The 26,312-nt window shown below is 37.4% G+C and overlaps 2 protein-coding genes and 1 long non-coding RNA gene across 6 annotated transcripts in view; 2 read left to right on the top strand and 1 right to left on the bottom strand.

The window, feature by feature from the left end:
* Positions 1–1,760: 1,760 nt before the first annotated feature.
* On the top strand, positions 1,761–17,988 carry fxyd6l (FXYD domain containing ion transport regulator 6 like). 3 transcript variants are annotated; one of them, XM_026914150.3, is made up of 10 exons: positions 1,761–2,082; positions 9,297–9,370; positions 9,460–9,519; positions 9,991–10,017; positions 11,834–11,857; positions 12,319–12,342; positions 13,756–13,830; positions 15,362–15,400; positions 15,591–15,622; positions 17,765–17,988. In XM_026914150.3, exons 3-8 carry the CDS (start codon positions 9,465–9,467, stop codon positions 15,397–15,399), a joined length of 243 nt encoding a protein of 80 aa, XP_026769951.1. In that variant the 5' UTR covers positions 1,761–2,082; positions 9,297–9,370; positions 9,460–9,464; the 3' UTR covers position 15,400; positions 15,591–15,622; positions 17,765–17,988. The 3 variants fall into 3 exon arrangements, with proteins under 3 accessions (XP_026769951.1, XP_026769950.1, XP_026769952.1); XM_026914149.3 differs by lacking the exon at positions 9,297–9,370 and having other exon boundaries at positions 1,764–2,082; XM_026914151.3 differs by lacking the exons at positions 9,297–9,370; positions 17,765–17,988 and adding an exon at positions 16,130–16,314 and having other exon boundaries at positions 1,764–2,082.
* On the bottom strand, positions 2,904–5,124 carry LOC128318737 (uncharacterized). Its single transcript, XR_008302198.1, has 2 exons — positions 5,018–5,124; positions 2,904–4,153 (listed from the first exon to the last, which is right to left on the bottom strand). It is a non-coding gene; the product is annotated as an uncharacterized LOC128318737 (long non-coding RNA).
* Positions 17,989–25,904: 7,916 nt separating the features above from the next.
* The window catches only part of itgb1a (integrin, beta 1a), a 46,337-nt gene continuing 45,929 nt past the window's right edge, over positions 25,905–26,312 (top strand). The window contains exon 1 of one of the 2 annotated variants that reach the window (XM_026913769.3): positions 25,905–26,201. The gene's annotated coding sequence lies outside the window, so the exon portion shown is untranslated. The remainder of the gene's footprint in view (positions 26,202–26,312) is intronic. The other variant, XM_026913772.3, reaches the window with a different exon arrangement.

Genomic DNA, 26,312 nt, shown 5'->3' with positions numbered 1-26,312 from the left:
ACCTGTAAAAAGAATTTTAGGATCAGATAGACCTTTAGCTGGTACACATTCCCCTGAAACACCACACTGCCTCCCAGACAGTCAGGGAGGTGTCCATGGTGACTATCTCTCTCCAGTCATTGAGACATTGGTCCCAAGCAGATCCTTTTTGGCAAGTTTGCGCTGCATGCTAGAGCCTGTGCCCCGCTCACTGAGATGATGACGTCTCAGCCACAGACTCTTTGTTATAGGAAGTCCAATGTCATCCAAAATATGTCCTGTCCAGTCCAGTCATCCAAATATGTCAATATCCTGATAACTGGGTGCTGCATAGGACCCATCCTGTGGGGTGAATGGGATAACTCTCCCTGTCAAGTGCTTGCACAAGGTCAGAGTTTTAGTTGCAATGCTAGCAGTAGTATCCATGCATCTGCAAAGCTGGTCTTAGAGCTTCATCTGGTGAGACTACTAGTGATGCAATGTATCAATGCTAGACATGTGGCTCAAGGTGACCTGCTCCTGGTCTGTCATACTGCACTGTCATACTGTTAAAGCACATGCCAGTAAGCCCATTGTAGTTGCCCTCCTTTAAAGCTCTCTCTAATGTACTTGCACTGTGGCATAGTCAATTCCATCACCACATGTGATGTGAGAAAGGGTGCATTCAGAGCTGTTGGTTGCGCATCATTTACTGCAACAATGCAGAGGAAGAAATCAGCTGAAACCAACTCTAGCCCCGTTGTGTCATTGTGATAGCAATTAACGCGTAGGTTAACGTAGCTAGCTCAGTAGTGTAGGTGCGGTAAGGGCTAGCAGCATTTTCCAGAAAGGGCACTAGAATGTAAGGCAAAATTCTCTCACCATGGCAGAAGAGAATATAGGAGATGATAGGAGTCTATATGCAGCTTGAAGGACAGGTTAAATGCAGTTCAGAACATAGTGACAAGCTGCTATGCAGAGAGCTTTTAATGGTGGTCTGACATGTGTATGATGTAAGAAGAAGAAAAGGAATGATGGCTGTATGACTGTTATTTATTGCAAATACTGTATCATCTGTCACTTTGTGTGATTGTCGGCAGGTCTTGACAGTGCTCAGGTACAACCAGGTATCCAGGTGATTCTCCCCTGGTGGTTAGAAGTGGTGAATTGTCGTGGCTTCAATGTGTCTATGATGTGTCATGTCTATGATTGTTATACTTGATTATACTTGATTTTATTCTTTGTCTGGATTGAAAAGCAGACAGCACTTGTTAAACAATTCTTATTGAAATATAACACTTGTATTCCAAAACAGGGCATGTAGGAATTAGCCCTAATAAACATTTCCTTTTTAGTATGCTTGTTGCAAGTAACAGCACATCCCCCTTCTGTGGAATGCACGGAATTCTCACACAGCAACTGCAGATAGCATGTGAAAACCACCAACAGGCTAAACCATGAAAGCAGGTTTTATTTATCATGATATAAAGTTCAGTGCTACATAACATTGCTACTTTAGAAATGTATACTATAGAAGTTCAAGACAAATATCCGAATACATTTAACTCCATGATGTTACAGTGGAGAGCAATACTTAAATACATAAAAATTAAGTCAAGTTAATCAATAAAAGTTAATAAATAGGACAAAGTTCATAGCTTTCTTGTAAGGAACAAATAACCAAAATAACGGGCTCAATCACACTCTGGTATGATTGGTCGCTTCTCAATCCCAAAACGGCTTCTTATTGGACAAAGTGCCCTACGTAGGCTGTAGAAGTCCATTATTTCATATTCTAGGTAGGGAACAGTTGTAGTAAGTAGGGAGCTATTCGGGATGAAGTTTGGGACCCGAGACGGATGTGAGTTAATCCGAAAAGTTACTGAAGGAGCTGCATTGAGGCATCGAAGAACGCCGATTTGTCGGGATAATTCATCAGTTTCTGAGACTGCGAACTGCCTTCAAAGCTGATATTAAGATTTTTTTCCCGTAATAGGCGTTTTAATAAGGTATTTAAGGTATTCGAACTTGTAAACTAACGTAAGTGAAGTTAATTAAACGTTGTGCTTCACCTCACGCGCCTAACTTCGGACCTCACGCGGCGTTGAAGACTTGCATTAAGTGGTAAGTTTAAAAACATTAAACTGCTCTACAGCTAAAAACAGTTTCAGTCTGGCTCTGGGCTTACTTCTTTAAAAAGCTCTTTTATATAAGTTTACGTCCGAAAACGTATCTTACCATAGCCTGATAAATAGCAACAGTAGATTGTTATGAATGCTCAATGAATTCTAAATGATAAACAAAACAAACAAACAAAAAGGGGGGAAAAAAGCAGAAGTAAAAGTACATTTTGCTAGCAATGTTTGTAGTGGTCACGTGATCAGTTGTCTCGTATTACATGTGTTTTGCAAAGCTCTTGCATTTGAAATAAAGGTAAAAAAAAATAATTGTATTAATGATGATAGTATACAAGTTTATTTAAATTATGTCTGTTATATTGTTTCGCATGGAAAAAAGTGAAGGGGGGTGGGGAATGAAAGAATTGCTGTGTGTGCTGTTCCTGTTGTAAATCCCAAAGATGTATTTTTTTTTTTCAGTAAGCAAACAATCAGTACCCTTCTTAAAGTAAATATTCGGTCCTGAACTTTCTGAGAGGCAGTGAGAGACTAATATTTGCCGTCCCCTCATGGCCTTGTGGCCTGGAGTCACAGCACAAACATTGAGTCTGTGAGCATGTATCAGTCAGTGCAACCCTCCACCCCTCAGCACACCATCATTTTTAAGGTGCCAGTCTTGAAATAGAGATCAGTTGCTTTTCTTAGCCGCATGCTGGGGGTGATGTAAATGATCTCGCTAAAACAGACCGAGTCTGCCTCATGCACACACAAACACGGCTCTGTGGCTGTGAGGCCAACCCTAAAGACACCAGAGTTTTCATTTCATACTGTGATATGCTCCTGTCTGCATGGGTGATCTACAGAAGCATGAGCACAGGGATTTATTATAAAAAAAAAATATTAATGATTAACCTAACAGATGGTATTGCTGTAAAAATTTTCACTAATTAGTCCATTGGTGACAGACTTGCATTGAACTGTCATTGTGCCTCATCGAATATCCCGAAGAATCCTTACATCTTTCGTGGGCTGTATTTGGTTTGGTTTGTTAAGAAAAGAGGAAGAATACCCCTGCAGCCCTCCAGTACCCGATTTTGATATCTTTTAATTAACTTTTTCTGCTTTTTTTTTTTTGACCAGGGATGTTTTGGCATGACCTGCTGTGTATGATGAGGTCATGTATTGTATTTTATAATATCTATTTTGCAATAATACATTAAAAAAAAAAAAAAAAAAAAAAAAAAAAAAACTTTGCTTAAAGTGGCAGAAGCATTACATGTTATAATGTTTAGTCTGTGGTATAAGAGAGCTGTAGATTGGAGATGAGTTTAAACGTTCAAGATTATGAAGTTCACAGAAAAAAATAGCCTGTAACTTTCAGGTCAAATTATGTTTCAGGTAGTATATAATCATATAATCAAGTATATAATCAGATTATAGCAGTGTTTCCCACAGGAATTTGTGAGACTGTGGTGGGTGGACTTCTGACCCTCTAGGGGGATCCAGGGGCGTGCTTCCCTGTAAGAACATTTTGTACATTTTTTAAGTTAAATGCATCAATCTGGTGCACTTTGAGAACAAAAGTAAGAAGCTAGATCTATGAAGAACTTCGTGCTCTTGTAAACAATTTTGTGCTCAAGTAGTAATTTGATCATAAACACATTGGCTGCATAGATATGAATGGTGATGACACGACAAAAAAAAGTCACACCCACAAAGCATGATAAACGTGACGGAGTTTAACGTGGTTCACAAATGGTCAAAACACAAAATCGACTAGAGCATACATTTGAGCCATCAAAGAAATTAAGCAAAAGTGGTTACCTGTGTTGAACCGTTTTATTTTTTAGAAAACAAAAACAATAGACTGGATGAGGAGGACATAGTATTGATCAACTCTCCCTACATCCCGATTGGCAAACTTTGCACCCTGAATTTGGACATTTCCTGAGCTTTGAGAAAAACAGTTCTAATGCCCTTTTGTAGTTGAATTCTTGTGGGCTCGGCCCATTGGTGGAGACGCTGAGGCAGGCAGCCAGGTGCTCTCCTTGCAGCCTGTTACGAAGGTCTGATTTGACCTGAAAATTAAGATAACTACAATTAGCCAAATGCATGAAAATAAAAGGTGCATTTGGAGCACACTGTTTGTACTCTTCTTTCTATTAAGAAGAGTATGCAGTTTATCATGTAAGTACAATGGGGTTAAATGTTTGGCACACATCTCGGCAACTTCAGTCATACTGCCATGCCTTCTTTCTTTACTCTGTTCATTGTGGAGAAGTCTCTCTCACAGCTGACACTTGACACCGGAATGACAAGTGCAATTGCAGAATAAAAAGGTTGCTGCTTATGAGTCCTTCTGGCTACGCACATAACCAAGGTATCTTTAGAAAGCCGACACTTGAGAGTTTGCTGTTCAAGACTCAGAATTACTCAGACTGTTATTAATAGCTATAATGACAGTTTATGAGATTAATTATTAATGTTTTTTGCTCAAAACTCACTTTAAAACAACAAACACAAGTGTTTGTAATAACTTCCAATTGCAATCTAATGTGGATTTTGATCATGTAATGAGGCAGAAGTGTATTATTTGTAGCTTTCTATACTAGGCTAAACGCTACCCCTGCTTAGTATTTCTCATATAAGCATCCTTTATTCTTATAAAAATATGCCAAATTGCGTGAAATACACATACAAACCATATATTTGTCATAGTCCTACATTCATCGGCTTCATTTTTCATCTGTAGAAACATGTTAGTTATTTACGGAGACAGAATGTGCAAGTTTATATGGGATATTCGTCATGTGAAAGTGGGAGGTAAGAACACGCAATATGATTGATGGATCTGTAATGAATCATCAGTCTGTGAATCATAGTCATCCATCCTGGTATCTAGACAGAGGGAGAGCGTTATATGAGAGGTTAACATTACTTACCTCAAACAATGTTGTGTCCTCAAAATGCCTTAATGTCTCGGATGCAGCCAGGTGGTTCCAGTGTGTGTGTGTGTGAGCATGCGCATGTACAGCAGGGTGGAGGGGAGGGGAGCAGGGTGGAGGGGAGGGGAGCAGGGTGGAGGGGAGGGGAGCAGTCTGACTGACCGGGGGGAGGGTCTGACTGACCGGGGGGAGGGTCTGACTGACCAGGGGGAGGGTCTGACTGACCGGGGGGAGGGTCTGACTGACCGGGGGGAGGGTCTGACTGACCTGGCGTGAGAGATGCTTTGCTGAAGCAGCGGCACAATACAGAGATCATTTATGTTATTATGAGAAGTGTAAACATATTTTCGTTTTATTATGAAACTGTGGCGGGACAAATTAGACTGTGGCGAGCTGCCACAGTCTAGGTAATTAATAGGAAACACTTTTATAGTGAATGATTGAAGGTATTTCTGTTTAAATGGACAAAAATATTTCTAATTACACCTATTTAAATGATTTTTGTTGCAAATTACTATGATTTTTCCAGCCTGTTTCCAGCAGTAGAGATGACCAGAAATGTGGTTGTTTGTAACCCAAGCAATAATGTGTTCTATTTTTATGGAAAGTCTTGCATAATTTGTAATCTGTAAATATAGTCAAATGGTATTTTGACACATGTCATAATAGTTTAAGAATACCACACTGAGATCTTATGCATCCCTGACTAATTAATTTTTTGTGAGATAGAATATAGTTGATATTACAGAATAGGACAGGAAGTTATTGACATTGTGGATTATTAATATACAGATGTGGACAAATCATAAATATATTATCTAGCCACTGGGCAAATAAAAGCTCCAATGTGCTGCCCAGTCCCATGTTTTGGTTTCCCAGAAACTGACTAGGCTAAAAAGTGGTAGATAATATAATGTAGTTGACTAGTTAAGTTAAACAGACAAAGGGAAACAAACAAGTACATGATAACAAAGTTTCTAATATAGCAATTCATGTTTGTGCCCTCAAAAGAAAGTCAGCAAGTCAATGGCAAAAATTTTAACTATGAGATGTGGTGTTCTGTCTTCATGTTGCACATAAAAGATGTTATTTGTGTCTGACGATTCTAATTTTCTGTCTGTGTAGCCAGGACTGCGTGTAGTAAGCAGGAGTTATGTGAGTGCTTTAGGCTGCATTTTATTTTGCTCGGTTTCACATACTAGAATGTTCCTGATTCTGAAAATATTGTCTGTCATCCATGCATGGTAATTAACCTACCTGGTAAAAGCCAGAATGCAGACACATGACCATCACACACCCCATTCCAGATTTAGTCCCACCTTTGCTGTTATAATAAGCTCCACTCTTCTGGAAAGGCTTTCCACTAGATTCCAATAGAATTTGGAGCATGGCTGTGGGGATTTGTGCCCATTCAGCCACAAGAGCATTGGTGAGGTCAGGCACTGAGGTTGGGCCAGAAGGCCTGGGGTGCACTTGGTGTTCCAGTTCATCTCAAAGGTGTTCAGTGAGGTTGAGGTCAGGGCTCTTTGCAGACCACTACAGTTCTTCCACAACAACCTTTGCAAACCATGTCTTATAGGCCTCACTTTGTTCACAGGGGCATTGTCATCCTGGAACAGGTTTGGGCCTCTTAGTTCCAGTGACAGAGATCATAATGCTGCAGCATACAATGACAATGGCATTTTAGAGGGTGTTATGGTCATTTTAGAGGGTGTTATGGTTTAGTCTAAACATACCGAGCACTTTATTAAGAACACTATAGGGCCTCCCTTTGCTCTCAAATCAGCCTCCAATTCTTCGTGCCATGGATTCCACTAGATGTTGGAAACATTCCTTTCCATTCCAAAATTCCATATTGACATGATTGCATCACACAATTCCTGCAGATTTTTCTGGTGCACTTTCATGGTGCGAATCTCCTGTTCTACCACATCGAAAGGTGTTCTATTGGATTCAGATCCGGTGACTGGGAAGACCACTGAAGAACACTGAATTCATTGTCATGTTCATGAAGCCACTTTGAGATGACTTTTGCTTTGTGACATGGTGCATTATCATCATGCTGGAAGTAGCCATTATAAGATGGTAAATTGTGGCCATGAAGGGATGCACATGGTCAGCAACAATACTCAAATAGGCTGTGGCATTCAAGCGGTGATTGATGGGTATTAACGGACCCAAAGTGTGCCAAGAAAACATTAGCCACACCATTACACCATTCCCCACTATTGACACGAGGGAGATTGGGTCCATGGATTGCTGTTGGTGCCAAATTCTGACCCTACCATCTGTGTGCCTCAGCAGAAATCGAGGTTCGTCAGACCAGGCTATGTTTTTCCAGTCTTCAGCTGTCGACTTTTGGTGTGTCTGTGTCCACTGCAGCCTCAGTTTTCTGTTCTTGGCTGACAGAAGTGGAACCTGATGTGGTCTTCTGCTGTTGTAACCCATCTGCGTCACGGTTCAATGTGTTGTGCATTCTGAGATGCTTTTCTGCTCACCACAGTTGCATAGAGTGGTTATCAGAGTTACTGTTAGCTTTTCTGTCAGATCAAACCAGCCTGGCTTTTTTCCATTGATGTCTCTCATCAACAACGTGTTTCCATCTGCAGAACTGCCGCTCACTGGATGTTTTTTCTTTATTGCACCATTCTGTGTAAACTCTAGAGATGTTGTGCGTGGAATTCTCAGGAGATCAGCAGTTATAGAAACTCAAGTCAGCCCATCCGGCTCCAACAATCCTGACATGGTCAAAATCACAGAGATCACATTTTTTTTTCCCCCATTCTGGTGGTTGATGTGAACATAACCCAGAGCTGCTGGCCTGTATCGGCAAGATTTTATGCATTGCACTGCTGCCACATGATTGGCTGATTAGATAATTTGAAAGAGTTGGTGAACAGGTGTTCCTAATAAAGTGTTTGGTCAGTATGACAAAAATGAATAGTCTGGACTAACAGCCTTGATTCATCCACTATTTTTATAGAATAAAAATACAAAATAGTTGAGAAACAAAGATTTGTTAGTAATGTAGCTATTTATCTACAGCATGTTCCAGTTCAGCTCATGGAGCTCTCCTACACTGCCATTTTATTGTTCTTTGTGCTCTAAGACACTGACCAAACTCATCAGCTCACAAGAAAGAGTTTAAATGTTAATTTTTGGGGATTATTCTGAAATGTCTCTGGGAACATGTACTGTTTCACAGGAATTGTTAAGAGATCTGACTTCAGTAAAAAAAAAATCCTTTCACCTTCACTGGAAAAAAAAAAGACTTAGTGGTTCAGTAAATGAGACACAAACAAATCTCTGATTTTACACACACACACACACACACACACACACACACACACACACACAAATTAGGCTGTTAGAATTACTTAATAGCTTTAACTTCTTTACTAAATTAATTCATGCTAAAACCCAAATGTATATTTTACTTACTCTTTACTTTACTGGGTAAAATGTAATATTATTTTGCAAGTGCTCATGAAACTAGAAAAAAGAAGTAATGTTTACTTGAACTGAATTTGCATATGTGTTTGCCGACGTTTAAACTGATTTAATTTTGAGCATTATAGATGGGTGTTTTTAATATTTCTTGTTTTGTGTTGGCAAAGCTATTGTTCTATGAAATGTTTTGAAAGCACAAGTGTTTCTGTAAAGTTTTCATGGTTCACCCTGTTTGTGTTTCTCAGTCGGGTGTATGTTTTGTGTGTGTGTGTGTGTGTGTGTGTGTGTGTGTGTGTGTGTGTGTGTGTGCAAATCAGTTAAGTAGCAAAGTTGGATTCTGCCAATTCAGTCTTTATGAATGCTGCTATTAGTGCATTTACCGATTACAATGCAGCTTCTGGTTGGATGCATTTAAGGTGTTTATAGGCCATTAAGTGGTAATGATAACTTTTAGAAGATGTGTACTTTTTCTCTTGTGTGAAATAAATAAGTACAATTTACTTAAAACAAAAAAAAGTGTGATTTACTTATTTGTGCAGTAGTTAAATTTATTAGTTAAATTTGCACCAGTTAAATGTACTTACTTTTTTTAAATGAAAATAATCCATATAAACCTTACCAAAATATGCTTGGTTACATGTAAGATTTAATGTGTGGACATTGTTACCATGCTTTTCTTGACTACCATGATTAAATCTCATACCAGTATTTTTTTCTTTGTTGATGGCATATGAACGGAGTGTTGTGACATATAATGATTGCTTTTTTTTTTTTTTTTTTTCCCATTTCCTTTTTTTGTTTTGGAAAATCATTGTTTTCCCTCTAGGGCCATATTTTCTCCAGTGTATTGTACATTAAGTTGTTCAGAGCAGCAGTATATAATCTTGTATAAGAGTGCAGGTGGGTGTGTTTCTCTCTCTCTTTCTCTCTCTCTCTCACACACACACATACACAGTTTTTCTTCTCACACATACACTCTTGTTTTTCAGGCGAGATGGAGCTCTCTTTAGTAGTGCTGTTCTGTTTTTCCCAACTAGCTCCAGTTTTGGGTGAGTGCCTTTTTTTTTTCTCTTCTTCTTCTTCTTTGTGTTCTCTGTGCTGCTTTTCATACTCTTACTAGTTAATTTATGTGCCAAGGCTGGTACAAAATGTAATTTTGTGAAAAGGTAATATTTTGAGGAATATTTCATTTTCAGGTGCATCCACTGATGGATCTTTGACTATTGTGAGCTGTTGAGATTAGCTTGCAGCATTTTCAAACTTGCTCTCTGCTCAGCGTAACCTGTTTTTAAGCAGATAGCTGGAGGGATAATGTAGAGAAGATGCAAAAAGCAACATCTGTCTCTCCATCTCCACCAATTAGAAATAAGTTACATGGAGCAAGCCTGGGGTAAATTACAGCATTAATGGTGATGGCCCAGGGAAAAGTCCCTTTATTTCAAGACTTGGATTAATCCGTGTCTAGGAAAGACACCCTAACAGCACTTTCCTGGCCTGTGTGTGTGTATGTGCGTGTGCAGGCTCAGCTTTTGGCAGGGAGATGCCAGGTAAGTGAGTTGAGGCTTAGAGGTGTGCACAAGGAATGTGTCTCTCCGGCTGTTTTTGGCAAAGCTTTGTTTGGCATTTTTAAGGTTCTTGCTGTTTGAAACATGCTCTGCCTCAGGGTACACCAAAATGTCTGCACGATTCATTACTGTAATGCGCATAAAGTTAAACAAATTGCAGTACTATGCTTGCCTCAAGTAAAATGAAATACTTCTCACAGCTGACTACTGGCTGTGAGTGTTCTAAATGTTGCAAAAGAGTGTAAAATTTGATCATCACACAGACCCTCAAGTGCTACATTTTCTAAGTACTAAAGCTTAGAGTTCTTGTGAGGGTAACTTTGTGAAAGAAAACAGTGGTTGTTTTTTTTTTTTTTTTTTTTTTTTTTGAAAAAAGGTTCAATGTCCACATGGGTTTCCTCTGGGTTCTCCTGTTTTCTCCCACCTCCAAAAAACGTGTGTGTGTGCATGGTGCCCAGCGACATACTGGTGTCCTATCCATGGTGGATTCCCGCCTCATGCCTAGTGTTCCTAGGATTGTCTCTGTATCCACTGAGACCCTGACCAGGACAAATCTCTGAAATTGCTCAAAATGAATTAATGAGTGGAAAAACTTTAGCTGCATCATTCAATACTTCTCTGTTTTTCACAGTTAAGAATGACATTTTCCATTTTGTAGTTTAACTGGTACCATGGTATAGTTGTTTAGGATTATATCTATATGTTATATTCTAAATACAGTATTTTTTAAACAGCTTTTTCCTAGTCAAAGAATGACACATTGTCTGTTGACTTAACTTGTTGGATGCTTGACTCTTGTCTGTAAGACTTATCAGCCTTAAACTTAATTCACATTACAGAATGTTTAAAGATTATTATTATTATTATTATTGATTTGGCCAGTGCACAGTAGTAGGTGACTTCAATGTAGACCCCATTGTTCTGGGAGATTCCTGAGAATAAGTGGACCTTTGCACCTTTCTCAGACTCTCTTTTCTTGTGCTCATGCAAATGTAATTCGACATATAAACACAAGTGCACTGTGTTGTTTGAAATGTTGAATCTGACACAGCCTCTTTGTTCGGGTTTGGAGGGGTGGTGGTGGTGCTAAGGTAACTACTCTTGGTTCTCTTAACAAAAACCCCATTCATTAGCTTGGAGATAAAACTAAGGATTCATATTTCCACTTTGTACGCTGTAGTCTGCTTTTGGTAAGACATTGGCATGGTGGGACTGTTTATGTGAGAGCGTCTGTGTCGTCTGTTTTATTAGCCAAATGTTCCCATGGTGATGAAGGAAAAAAAAGAAAAAGACATATGTGACCTTGTGGGGACATTTTCTTGGTCTCCATGAGGAAACATCTTTTGTTGTGCAAAATAATCTTTTTCTTACATAAAAGAACTAAAGACATAAAATACTTCCTTTTGTAGTCATGCGTAGCCATGGGAGTAATAAACCTACAGTAATAAATAGATTGATAGTATTTCATTTGTGTGTGTGTGTGTGAGAGAGAGTGTGTGTGTGTGAGGGAGACAGAAAGAGTTGGAGACAGAGAGAGAATGTGTGTGCGTGTGCACGTGTTTTGTGCATGGGAATGCCATAGTGTTATATAAGCCTAAACTCAGGCTTCTTTTTGGCTTTTTTTTTTTTTTTTTTTTTTTTTTTTACAATTATCGGAACTTTTAAATCAACATTTATCACAATGCTTTCTTAACTAATTCAGTTATCGTAAAACATTTCCATTAGTTCCAGAACTTTACACTGCATTGCATTCTCTTCTTGTTTCTGTAATGATTTCCCCTCTGCTTTCTCTTTCCAGCCTCTACGATGGATGATGCCCACGGTAAGAATGTTTTACATCACATACATTTAAATCACAATAATTCAGCACTAGACATGACTGAGAAAGGTTCCAGGTCCGAGCCAAATCTGTTTGATGTAAAACAGAATGTTTGAGCCACAGCAGGGGAAGGAAAATGTTTGTGAAGATCCTCTGCTAGTGAGCTGTTATTATTGCAGTACATTCCAGTAGAGCCAAAATTCTGGAGTGTGAAACTACTGGTTTGGTAGGTGTTGAGCCGCAGCCTGTTTTACCAAAAGTATAAGAACCACTTTGGTTTCTCTTTGTCACAGTTTAGTTAGCTTTTCACCAGAGTAGGGAAGCTGTTGCAGGAAAACTTTCTCTCACCAAAATGATCTTTGTACAAATCTTTTGGTAATCTTAATAATGCGTAATGTGTGTTAAACACTGTGGTGTGAACAGACAAGTGTCATGTCTTTTTATTTATTTATTTCTCTTTCCAGATTATGACAACCCATTTCATTATGGTAAGTGGAGTGAGAGTTCATCTATTTAGGAAATGATCTGGCACAAAGCACAGAGGAAATTCCAGTTTTTGATGGATAGTGAAAATGGACAGAGCATACTGAAGGAGGTCTGCACTACACCATTTCAATGCACAGCCTCATCAGACCACCTGCAGTTTTGTGCTTTTCGTTTATCTAACACTTTGACTGAATGAATAATAAATTTGGATGATAGAGTTTGATTTGTGGCTTTCAAAATGTACCCTCCTAATCAGGAAACATCTGGGAAGGTCAGTGTGTATTTGTGTTTTCACTCTGTTTGCTGAAGTAGATGGAAAAACTTCACCCCAGGGGCCAGGCTTTTACAAACCGAGTCAAAGAATCTCAATCATTGCTCTTATATTTGTTTGTTTAATACCTTTAGTTTGATACATAAGAAAATAGCTAGTTTTTTTTAACTGTCAGTCCATGCCAAAGAAAGGATCTCCAAGCCAGCTTTTGTTTTATTTTTTTGTCAGTAAAATATTTCAGCAATGAAGTGTTAAAACTTATAATGCACAGCATGAGCTTAAAAAAAAACATTTGTTTTTTTTTTTAATTTTGAGAATGCTGATCAAACCAGCTATGCCATTAATGGTATATGGTATGAATAATGATGAAAAATATATTTATAAATTTGACAGGCTACTGGAGTCTAATACTCTTAACAAGAATACTTATTGTGGTAGTTTCCCCAACACAATTGTTTTAATATATTCCCTGTCACAGCACTGTCATTTCTTGTCCTCTTTGAAAATGTGACATTTTAAGCAGATACTATGATACACCGGAACCCATGATTTTGAATAGGCTTATCATATCAAAAAGTGTCCACATTTGTATTTCTCTTATAGGCTAGTGGCATCAAAGAAGCTTATTGGCAGTAATACAGTGTTTACTGCAGTGAAATGTAACCTCAGTAAATACATGTTTTTGAGTTTTAGATCAGGAAATGCACTTGAGGGTTTACCAAACAGTAGTTTACTTCTCCAGTAATTTTCCTCAGCCAGAAGAGACAAAGATCCTGATAATGATGGGCGGGTTAAGCATGTGGTTCTTTATCGTCAAGGCAGTTCTCATAGTTTCTAACGTCACTGCTTTGCTCAGACGTACTGAACCACATTTCTGGAGATCGACCAAGCTGAACAGTTTAGTTTCAAAATTATTTTGGCTCCCTTATTCAGATTGTAGTGAATGTATTAATGAACAGGCTAGGTATGTTAGATTAGGGCATAGATACTGGGTGCCACTCAAGAATCCCACTGAACCTCTAAACTGTGATGTGTCTGCATTCTTGCATACTTAAATGATTATGTGCAGATTATGCACATGCATTGTTTGTATATATTTTCTATTAACGTTGTTTGTATATAATCCTCTGATTTCTCCTTTCAGACTACGAGTCGGTGCGGATTGGCGGTTTGGTCTTCGCTGCTGTGCTCTTCTTCTTGGGGATCTTTATTGTTATCAGTGAGTTTGTGGCAAATATGATACCCAAAAACACACTGTTTTAAAATACTTGATTAGCAGACACATTTGGTCACAGAGTGTCTCAGACAGTCATTAGGACTGTTCTAAACAACAAAATTCTCATTAGATATTTATTATTTCTCTGGCTTGATGCCATCCTTCTTTTCAAAACTAAATCAGTTGCATGAAGTGACACACCCAGGCCTTAAGCTATGCAATTTAACTATGGTAGGCTTTTACAGAATTAGTAAATTTTATTCCAGGCATGGTTGATGAGATTTGTCCTCAGGTAGGTCTATGTTAACTCGGACAAACAAGATTAGAAACAGGGCTTTTTGTAAGCTGGATGCTTAAAGGTTACACAACACATGCCATTATGATACCAAACACTGGACCGGTATTTTTTTTTTTCAACTTTATGAACAATTCTTGATTATGATTTAAATTTTTTTCTTACATAATGCAATTATAAATAAATTGCATAATTTTAGAAAGTGATTTATTAGGATGGACTTTGCAAAAATAGTAACAGCACCACCTATAGGAAGTAATGCAAACAATGGTTCTTTTAAATACAGAATATTTAAAAGGATATTAAAAAAAACATTGTTTGCACTATTTGATATAGATGGCGCTGTTACTATTTTTGCACAACTTAGTGAACCTTTCTTTCTTGACAGAGTAAATAGGGACCATGTCTTTCATGACATGAAATGCCACCACAACTGAGAAGTCAGCTTCGGGTATTCTTCTCAAATCCGAGTTCCTTCCCCGTTTACAGAGTGACATCAAATTAACATGGCTGCATACAGCATCAGAAATAAACAAAGCAAAACTTCTTACCTTTAAATGTTATACTTTATATACAAGTATTAGCTTTAGATTAATCTACATACAGACATATTCATTTGACTGACTATACAGTTCAGTGTTTGAGAGAGAAAATGTACATCACTCATCCGAGTTAGCTGCCTAGCTTGTTGCTAACAAAATACGAACAAGGGGACGTCAACTGTGGAATATGCCGGGGTCGAAAATGACATAATTCTGACTGGCGAATTACCGCTTAGGATGTAATGCAGCATTATATTTTACATAAACTTGTTCATCTGACTTCAAACCTGCACCAATTCCATATCTCTGAAGTGATATATTAAGAAGTTTGTGTTTTTCCTTGATATTGGGTTAAAACGTTTATATAGCATTTATGAATGTATTAATAAAAAATATATACCTATTCGAATTAACTGAATTAATCATGAAAATTGCCCAGCACTATTTATTCATAGTTTTATTGCACTCAGGATGATTTGCAGTTGTATTTGTAAAATACAGTGAGAATAAAATACACACATATATATATATATATATATATATATATATATATATATATATATATATATATATATATATATATATATATATATATATATATATAAAAAGCCCAACACCAGATGAATACAGTTACTCTTCTTAATCTTGTATTTATATGTCGGGTTTCATTAACTGCTTTCTCTCATGTTTCCTGTAGGCCGAAAATGCCGTTGCAGAGGAAGCCAGGCTTCTTAAAGTGAGTTGAGAAGGAAAAGCAGGTCACATCATAGCTTAAGATTCTTCTCCTGAATGTGTGAATCATGGCAGTGTGAATTTTTTGGTTTTTACACTCTGTAACTCTCTATTCTTCTTTGTTGCTTTGCTGTAGACAGAATAGTGTTAAATTCAACATTTCAAACATTTTAATTGATTTTTTACTATTCAAGGCTAGGGGGATTTAATCCAGAAGCATCATGAGGTAAGAAATTCTTGTGTTATCACTGAGTATAACCCTCATAGCAGTTCACTATCGGCATAATGGCCGGAAAAACAATGACGCATCATCTTTGATGATTACAAATACATTAGACTTATTTTCACACACCACTAAGTTTTGTTGACAGACATTGTGCATTGCTTAACGGATCTGTTGATAATATATGCACAGTTCAGACTCTATACTGTAGATAGAAATTAAAAGCTACAAAATGCAGAAAATGGATTAGTATGTGAATATTCGAGTGAATAGTTATGTAAAAAAAAAAAAGGCTGTTATTCCTAAACGGTTAATGCAATATCTTTGCTAACCCCCTTGAATTAAAGCTGAAAGTCTACACTTCAATCACATCTTGATTGCTTCATTTCAAATCCATTGTGGTAGTGTATAGAGGCAAAAATACGAAAAATTGTGTCACTGTCCAAATACTTCTGGACCTGACTGTATCTGATGCATCATAGGGTAATTATAAATTTGCTCATGTTTCAGTGAGCGGTGGCAAGGATAAAAGGGGGAGAGACGAGAGCCATGAGAGAGAGAGAGAAAGAGAGCTGAGCAGCACAGAGCCGTGTGTGTGCGCATGTGTGTATATGTGTGCATAGTGAAATAAAATCGCTGAAAATCGACAGAAATAGTGAAGAAAAATAAAGAGCCCCTTTTTGAGTTGCCCCAAACTTGCTTCCCGTCTCCTTATTTCCAGTCCACCCCGTAAAGTGTCACAATTATTCATTATTTCACGCTTATACAGTATAGGTTTATATATTATTGCAGTCTGTATGAAGGTACAGGCTTATACAATATAGGATTATATATTATTGCATGCTGTATAAGGAAATAGGCTTATACAGTATAGCTTTATACATTATTGCACTCTGTATAAGGAAATAGGCTTATACAGTATAGGATTATACATTATTGCACACTGTATGAGGGTACAGGCTTATACAGTATAGGATTATACATTATTGGACACTGTATAAGGGTATAGACTTATACAGTATAGGATTATAAGATCATTACTGTTTTTTTCCCCCCTTACTGAAGGCTGCTGAACAAAGAACAAATCAACATCGTCATCACTTCCACCATTTGTCCTGGGAATAGGGAATAGGAATGGGAATGGGAATAGGATGTGTTTAAGAATGGCGCTATCATCTTTGTGTTTGGCGATCCATCATAGCGTGTCTCTCATCACAGGCTTTGTCCTCTGGACTGCGCTCATCCTCCTCGTCCTTGCTGATGTCACACATGATTGGTTGGTGTGATGATAATGCTATCATCACATAAGCATGACTTTTGCCTTGTGTATGATTTAATACAGGAATCATCACTTTGGCCTTTGCGTCTGTACCAAAGGGCTATTGCCTCAAATCACACAGGGCCGCATATGCCATCCAGAGGACATGCATCAGCTTGGCTTTGGATAAGGCACTGGTCTTAACAAAAAGGGAACAGCATATGAAGGACTGAGTCAAAATATGCAATGATATAAAATCTAAGAACTTCATATCACATGTAGTACAACCCAGAGCACTCCACCTCACTCCCTTTCTCTCTCTCTTTCTCTCTCTATCTCTCTCACACGCACATGCACACGCACACGCACACATGTACACACCTAAACTGACTCGTTTTAAAGGTTTCTTGGTATGTTTCTGTGCTGTGTTTTGTGGCAAACACGTTCTCTATCCATTTATCTCCAGTAGTTTGCAATGCCATGACCCTGTTTCTCAATTCTACATATGTGTTAGCTGAAGCTAAAGGCGGACTAGCTTCACTAAGGCTTAATTAAGAAAGCATACTGCAGCATCAAGAAAAAAAAAAAGAAACGATGTTGCACTGATAGATATATTTAAAGATGTTTGTGTTTGTTTTTATAACATTCATTTGAAAAAAAAAAAAAAACCCAAAATATTCATATAAAAGGACAGTTGTTCATAGTTTCAGCATATGTATATATACAAATGTGTATATATATGGAAATATATGGTTATTGAGATTTTTTAAATTAATTGAGGAAAGGTATACAAATTTCCTATGGTAAAGTTTACATTTACCTGCCATTCAAAATTTGTGCTAATTTGTTTTTCCTTTTCTTTTTTCTTTTTTTTTTTTTTTACACAGGAAGAAGGGGAGAAACTTTTATTTTCAATACTGATTCTGCAATTGCTGTTGTAGGAAGAAGAATCTGAATAAAACAGCAAGGCCTTAAACAAACTGCCAATCAATGTTTTGTATTTCAACATACTTCATCATTAATAGAAAACCACCACTGTCTACTGTCTCTCAGCAACTTAGCTCAATGTACATTCCAAAGATTCAACTCCAATAAAAGTTTTCGTAAGATATGCTGGATGCGGTTGGCTTATTATTTCCTATACATAGTTCCCTATATATTGAATACATCTATACATAGTTAGCAAAAGTCTTACACACTCCAATTTCTTATATAAATTTAGTCTTTGATGTTTGTGATGTAGTCTGTCATGAACATGAAAATGCAATCAAGGATTGCAAATGAAGGTTTATTGGTGAAACAGACAAATCCAAATGGCAAAATCAAAGGGTTCGAAGGCGAATGGTTCAGGCTATCACCAAACAGACTGTCCAGTTTCATCTGTATAGTGCTTTCAGCAACAGGCATTGCCACAAAGCAGCTTAAAAGAAATCCAGATGTAGATTTAGATCCCTGATGAGAAATCCAGAGGTGACAGAGGCAAAGAAAATCTCCCTGACATGAGGAAGAAATCATGAGAGGACCCAGATTCGGAAAGAAATGCATCCTGTAAGTAACATGAGATAGTGAGATTATAAATCATTACAGTATACAGGTGTAGTAAAGACAAACTGTACTAAAGGTGTTGAAAGGGTGTTCAGCATGACCATATTGTGAATAAGAGTCCTGGAATGAAGAACATTTTTATGATTGCAGCAAGAGATTTTTGGTACAAATCTACAGTATCCAGATGAGATTGTGTGTTTGTTTTGGGCAGTGCAAATCTTTCAGGTGTCCATGTGGGACCTCACCTAATGCAAGAACGTGAGCCATAAGTACAGAAACTCCAACAGAAGTGAAGCATCAGGACGGATCAGGCAGGTTCAGAGTACAGTGCATTCAGAATGTATTCAGACCCTTTCATTTTTTTCACATTTTATTACGTTGAAGCCTTAGGCTAAAATGCATTAAATTATTTTTTCACATCAATCTACACTCCATATCCCATAATGACAAAGCAAAAGCCAAATTTGTGATAACTTTGCAAATTTATTAAAAAGAAAAAACTTAAATATGATGCTGCTACCACCATGCTTCACCGTGGGTATGGTGTTCTGGTGATGAGCTATTTTTTTGCACCAAACATACCTTTTGGAATTATGGAATTATTATACCTTCTGGAATTGGACTCATCAGACCATAACTCATGGTTTAAGGCGATTTAGTTGGGCTTGGATGTTTTTGTGAGAAATGGCTTCTGTCTAGCCACCCTACCCCATAGCCATATGCCAGGCGTGACAGATATTCCTGCAGCTCCTTTAATGTTGCTGTAGGCAGTCTGGGCTCTGGCTGGGCCACTCAAGGACATTCACAAAGTTGTCCCTAAGTCACTCTTGCGTTGTCTTGGCTGTGTACTTCTTCCAGTTCAAAGGTGAACCTTCAGCTCAGTCTGAGGTCCTGAGCACTCTGGAACAGGGTTTCATTTAGGATATCTCTGTGTTTTGCTGCATTCAGCTTTCCTTCTACCCTGACCAGTGCCCCAGTCCCTGCTGCTGAAAAACACCCCCACAGCATGGTCCTACCACCACCATATTTCACCATTGGGATGGTATTGGTCAGGTGATGAGCGGTGACTGGTTTTCTCCAGACGTGATCCTTGGAATTGAGACCAAACAGTTCAATCTTTGTTTCCTCAGACCAGAGAATCTTGTTTCTCACAGTCAAATTCCAAGCGGGCTTTCATGTGTCACTGAGGAGAGGCTTCTGTCTGGCCACTCTGTCATAAAGCCCAGATTGGTGGAGTGTTGCAGTGATGGTTGACCTCCTGCAAGTTTCTCGAATCTCCACACATGATCTCTGGAGCTCAACCAGAGTGACCAGTGGGTTCTTGGTCACCTCTCTTACCAAGGTCCTTCTCCCCCGATTGCTCGGTTTGGGCAGACGGCCAGCTCTAGGAAGATTCCTGGTTGTTCCAAATTTCTTCTATTTAAGAATTATGGAGGCCACTGTGCTCTTGGGAACCTTTAATGCAGCAGAAATTTTTTTGTAGCCTTCCCCGGATCTATACCTCGACACAATCCTGCCTCTGAGCTCTGCAGGCAGTTCCTTTGACCTCATGGCTTGGTTTTTGCTCTGATATTCATTTTCAGCTGTTAGACCTTAAATAGACAGGTGTGTGCCTTTCAAAATCATGTCCAAGCAATTGAATTTGCCACAGGTGGATTTCACCTAAAGTGTAGAAACATCTCAAAGATGATCCAGAGAAATGGGATGCACCTGAGCTAAATTTCAAGTGTCATGGCAAAGGGTCTGAATATATAAGTCAATATGATATTTCAGTTTTTTCTTTTTAATAAATTTGCAAAGTTATCATACATCTGGTTTTTGCTTTGTCATTATGGGGTATGGAGTATAGATTGATGTGACGATTTAAAGCATTTTAGCATAAGGCTGCAACATAACAAAATGTGAAAAAAATGAAAGGGTCTTAATACTTTCTGAATGCACTGTATACCAGGCAAAACAAACTCAATAACTTATATAATCAAGATCAAAACTAGAACAGTGTGCATATCATATTTTTCTCTAATACCTGACTTTCTGAGCTGGCGGTGTGTCAGCAATAAAAAGTCAAGGTGGCCCCCACTGTGAATGTGACTTTAAAATTTAAGTGGAAATTTTGCATGTTAAAAACCTTCTTTCTGTTGATGAAACAAAAAATATATATTAAACAAAAGAGGTTTTCTCAAGCCATCCAATTTTATTCTCACACTGTCCATTTTTTTCCAACCAAAGTCACTTGAGTGCATGCCATGTCATAATCATGGCCTCTGAACTCGTATGCACAAACTTCCCAAGAGGACTTGAAGGCAGCACGAGAGCAAGGCAATGCATCAGATCAACTGATAATCCTTGTAATGAGGAATTCGAGGTAATGGAGTTAATGTGATAGCTACATTAATGTGTCAGTAGAAAAGAGTCATTTTTAGCTTTCCAAACATGTTGCAGAGAAATGCTCTATGTTGTTAAAAAAAGAATATTAAGTAATAGTTCATGGTTAAATATTCACACAGTATGGAGGCCTATGGAGACAGAAGCAAGTAGGAGCCAATGTGTACAAAAGAACTGTAAGCTTTCAAAGTTTCCTGAAGCAACATACAAGCTGATTTTCTCATAAACCTCACAAGGACAGAGAACTGATGCAGTATTCAAGGAAAGGTGTTAAATAATGCTTTTTTACTGTTTATTATTCTTTCTTGTTTTTTTTTTACATGCATTTGTGCACAGTTTAAAGCCTTCATGAACACTAGAACAGTACAAGGTTTCGCATTTCACACTTCTATAATGTGCAAAATTGCACAGTTTAAGACATGATAAACTGTGATGTTGATTAAAGCTACACTCTACTCATATACTTGCTACAATAACAGTTCATGTGCAAAACATCACACCCTTCAACACTTACGATCTGTTTTTTGTAGACTAGACAAGAATTACACTTGCACTCATAACTACAAACCTTTTCTATTAATTTCAATAAAGTTACTGAATAAGTCATAGCCATTACTAAATAATGTGCTAATAATATATCATACCAATATATCATGGGTCATGAGGGGTTAACTAGTTAGAAAGATATATATTACTTTTTGGTAACTATAGCATTATTTCACTTTTATCACAATGACCTGTCAAACCTGTCTAGGTTGTATTCTTGCCCTGGATCCTTCGTGACCCTAACCAAAAATAAAGCAATAAAGCAATAACTGAAGATGAATGAGATTTAAAGCATGCAATTATAGACTTATGCATAGAACTCTTTGCTACGCCAATCTGGCAAGTTTATATGTTTGCATTAGAGGGGATGGAAGATATTAAGTAAAATAAATAAAAACTATATGTCAAGTAATGTCGAGAAATATGTCTAATTGCATTTCAGATACAAAATAAACAAGTTACCTCACTTGTAAACTCCTTGCTTACTTTATATTAGCTGGGTTATAAAATTAAAGCACAATACAGGTTAAATCTTTTGAAGCAACAGTGCAAAGCATTAATATTTAATATATTTTCTATAGAAAAAACAGTGATGTGCTTATTAAATTAGAATAAGAAGTTTTGACAAAGTCTGCAATGTACAAGAGGTTTTTGATTTGTTTTCCACTGTACATTTAAAATAGTATAGTACAGTATTGAAATCATAATCAAATATGTCTGAATCAGGTGTGTGAAATTAAGAGATCATTAAAAACAATCTTAGGCAGTGTTATCAACCAAAACCATGATGGCTTTTCCCTTTTTATACACTAATGTAAAAGTACATCACTGCAAACCAGTGGATTGTTTAAAAAAATCTTTGGTTAAATTAGACTAGGTATGTATGTAGGTAGGTATGTTGAATAGCTTGGTGTAAATTTCCTTAATGGTGGAATATGATGATATGGCTCATTGCAATGTGTCAAAAGAGTTGCATTGGTGCTTTTTACCTTTTATCCTTTGATATATTACATTATGCATAGCTCTGTAGTCCCTAAAGGAGCTAATCTTTAGTCTCCTCCTCACAAAGTTTTAAAATTAATTAGTTTGGCATGAACATATGAGGCTGAATTTCATATACATTAAATAATTAATTCAAATACACTTACAGGCTGAATTCACTTTTATATACAATACACCAGCCCACATTACAGAACGTTTTTCATTAGGCACACTCTGTCCGCAATGTGTAATGCTCAAACCTTAGAAGTATGTAGACTGTTTTACACATTTTGTAGAAAATAGTTAGACTAAAAACATTAATTCAATCTAGTTTCTTTTACACACTGTAAAAAAATAAATTAATTTAAAAAAAGATTCTGTTAAATTTATTGTAAATCCTGGCAGCTGTGGTTGCCAGAACTGTAAAAAGTATGGAAGTAACATTTATTGCAATACAGTTAACTAGTTCCCTGCCTGTATATTTTATTTGTTGTTTATTTACAGTAATGTAAATATATATATATATATATATATATATATATATATATATATATATATATATATATACACACACACACACACACACACACACACACATATATATACATGTATATATATATATATATATATTTATATATATGTGTGTGTGTGTGTATGTGTGTGCAGACTACCAGTACGTATTTGTGGATTAAATCAGGTGCTTTCTCTGCCTTTCTGCTGTCATTCTGTCATAATGCTGAGGTTTCAGAATGGTTCGCCAGAGAAAAGGGGGAAATGTCTCTTTTGGATGTCTCACTCATGCTTATGCCTGATCAGATTTTGGAAATTATGCTGCTTTTCTTCCATGGGTTCTGGAAATATTTTGTCAGAGATTTTATGTTTTTTTTTTCATTGCTTTCTTTGTATCATTTTCAGTTCTACTTTAGCATTTGGATGTTTTATGTTAATTGTGGCTTCATTCATTCTTTAGTCTGGAGAGAAACCAGTGGAGTTTCTCAATTTACAATCTGTCTATTATTTATGTGAAACCGGGGAAACCAGCAAGACACACAGACACATGCTTCCTTCAAGTCTTTTCAGGACATTTTTCCTTCAGGAAGTCACTCGCATGTACTAACAATCATGTCGCCAGTAGGGAGCACCAGATTGTAAAACAGTGATATCCCAGTGCTGGGACGAAATATGTCCATTTGGTAACACTGAATCAAATACTGGCATTCATTCATTGCTGAAAGACACAATTATGCTGAGATTATTTACAAGTATTTGCAAAATTTCATATGATAAATATGAAATGATACAGAGAGATCAGAAAAAACTGGAGAAATCAGCTTTAGACTAGAAGTCTATAGTCAGATACAGGTCAAGAATTCAGGATCAAGGCACTAACCTTTTTATACACAAGTTATGCATATACATATATTATATATTTATTAGTTAAAAGTACACAAAAATTCATAAGGAATTTCACTAAATTATTTTAAAATGTTACTCAATTCTCCATGTATTTTATCAATTTGCCTTACAAGTAGAGCAGAATTCAGTCCAAGCACAGAACAGTTGAAGATGCTGACAGTGGTACATTAATGTTTACCATCTCATCAGAAACAACAGCAAGATAGTCTAGAAACAAAACTAAACATGAGATTTTGGCCACGTGACAGTATTTTGGAGTGCTATAAATACTGATCACAAACAGTCTTTGTTCAAATATGACGGTTACATGTATAAATCCAATGTATATAATAGAATGGTTTGCCTCTTTAACCTAATATGGACCAGTTTTCTGTGTATGAGATAGATAGATACATAAAACAGTGTAGCTTCTATTGAGGAAACTGGTGAAACGCTATTACCTCCTCATTTCTCAAACACACACACCCATACACATACATCCACACACAGATGCTACCTTTGTCTGAAGCACTTTCAGTTGGTAAGAAAGTGAGAAGTCACAGGTCGACTGCTCATAGAGGTTCCACCCTACAGTAACGCATCACGCTAAACACGTAACCACAAAACGACAAGTACGGTTCAGTAATCTTCAAGAACATAAGAGAAAGAATAATAAACACATGCACATTATACATTACCGTGGGTCATTTTGGTTGTTCAGAAAGGTCTCGGCTGATTCTTGTTTTTGACCGTAGGAAGGGATCTCAAACTTTTTATAATCTTGAACTCCATTTCATATATTCAAATATTAGGCTCATTATTCAAATGTGTACAGTAAATATTTTGGCTATTTATTAGAGCTAGAGAGCTTTTCATTCCTGAAATTTACACTCACTGAACACATTTTATTAAAACTTTTGTTAGATTCAAGTGACCAAACTATAAGTAAACATTAAATATTGTTATTTGTTGCTCCCTTACAACTCCAGGGTCCCCGGTTTGATCCTGAACTTGGGTTACTGACTGTGTGAAGTTTTTCATGTTCCCTCTGTGTTCTCTGGTTTTCCTCCACAACCCAAAAACATTAGTACTATTGTTGTTGTTGTTGTCACTGTTACTACTACAACTACTACTAATAATAATAAGCAACACGGTGGCGCATTGGGTAGCATTGCTGCCTCATTGGACCTGGGTTTGATTCTGAGTTGGGGTTACTCTCTGTGTGGAGTTTTGCGTGTTCTCCTCGTGTTTCTGTGGATTTGCTCTTGGCTCTCCGGGTTTCCTCCCAATGTTAAAAAAACAACAACATGCAGGTAGGTGGATAGGCTATGCTGAATTGCCCCTAGGTATGAATGTGTGTTTAAATGGTAACCTACAATGGACTGGCGTCCCATCCAGGGTGAATTCTCCTGTTTTGTGCCCAATTTTAACAGAATTGCCTCTGGATCAGGATAAAGCAGTTACTGAAAGTGAGTAAGTAAGAGCAAGCCCTGTTTTATTCCATACATATTATTCTTCTTCCTTTGCTTCTTCTTCTTTTGTTGTTATTATTGTTGTAATACCACAACTAGTAGTACTACTAGCTACTATTATTACTAATATAATCATAATAATGTGCATGTGAGAGGGAGATATACAGTGAGGTCCAAAAGTCTGAGAGCACTAGCGAAAATGCTTGTGTTTTGTACTCTTTTCTAATTTAATACAATAATTTTCATTACATATTATATTATAGACAACAACTTGAGTGAAAAGTAGAATCTTTGGAATATTTAAATGAATTTCAGAGTTTCTCAGTATTTGGCATGTTCTCCTTTTTGCTTTAATGACAGTGTGCACTTGTGCTGGCATGGACTCCAAAAGTTTGTGCAAAACCTTATGATCCACTTTAGATCCGATCCATCAGAGTGTTGTCTGAAAACATGCTTCAACGGAAGAGGAAATTCTGACCTTTTGTACAAAGCAGTTAACATGGTCAATATCACAAATGTGCTTACATTAAACAGGGACCTAGAAATAGTGCAGAATCTTGGAAGATAGTGAACATTTACTTCCTTTGTTTTAATGCAATCCCAGACTTTTGGACTTTGGCACTGTAAATTCAATAGGGGGCGCTATTCTGGCTGCTTCACTTCTCTCTTCTCCATCTGTGAGTGACTCAGTGCTGCTCAACTCTCTCTCTCTCCCTCTCACTCTGTGGAGCAGCACACACACTTATGTGGAGTTGTGGATGAGTGTGAGCAGTGTTAATGCTGTAGGAGTGTTTAAATTCGCTTTGGGATGAGTGACTAATCGGGTTGTTGTGTGATTAGTGATCGGAAGCGGTGAGGAAGCTCAGCTCAGCTCAGTTCAGCTCAGCTCAGCTCAGCTCGGCGTGGAGCGGACAGCTTTCAGCCCGAGGTACACTCACAGCCCGGATAAACGGAGAGCAAACGCTTATGAGGCCTCGAAAGTGAAGAATACATTGTAGAGGTGAACTGCTTTTCTAGTTTTACTTTAGTTACATTTTCAACTTTCTGTTGTTTTATTTGGGTCTGAGTTGTTGTCCATCATCAAGCGAGCTGTTCAATGGAAAGGCTTTAC

The sequence above is a fragment of the Pangasianodon hypophthalmus genome, chromosome 1 (genome assembly GCF_027358585.1).
Source record: "Pangasianodon hypophthalmus isolate fPanHyp1 chromosome 1, fPanHyp1.pri, whole genome shotgun sequence".
NCBI classification, from domain to species: domain Eukaryota; kingdom Metazoa; phylum Chordata; class Actinopteri; order Siluriformes; family Pangasiidae; genus Pangasianodon; species Pangasianodon hypophthalmus.
The sequence above is the reverse complement of the archived record's forward strand: the minus strand, read 5'-3'. Positions and strand labels throughout refer to the sequence as shown.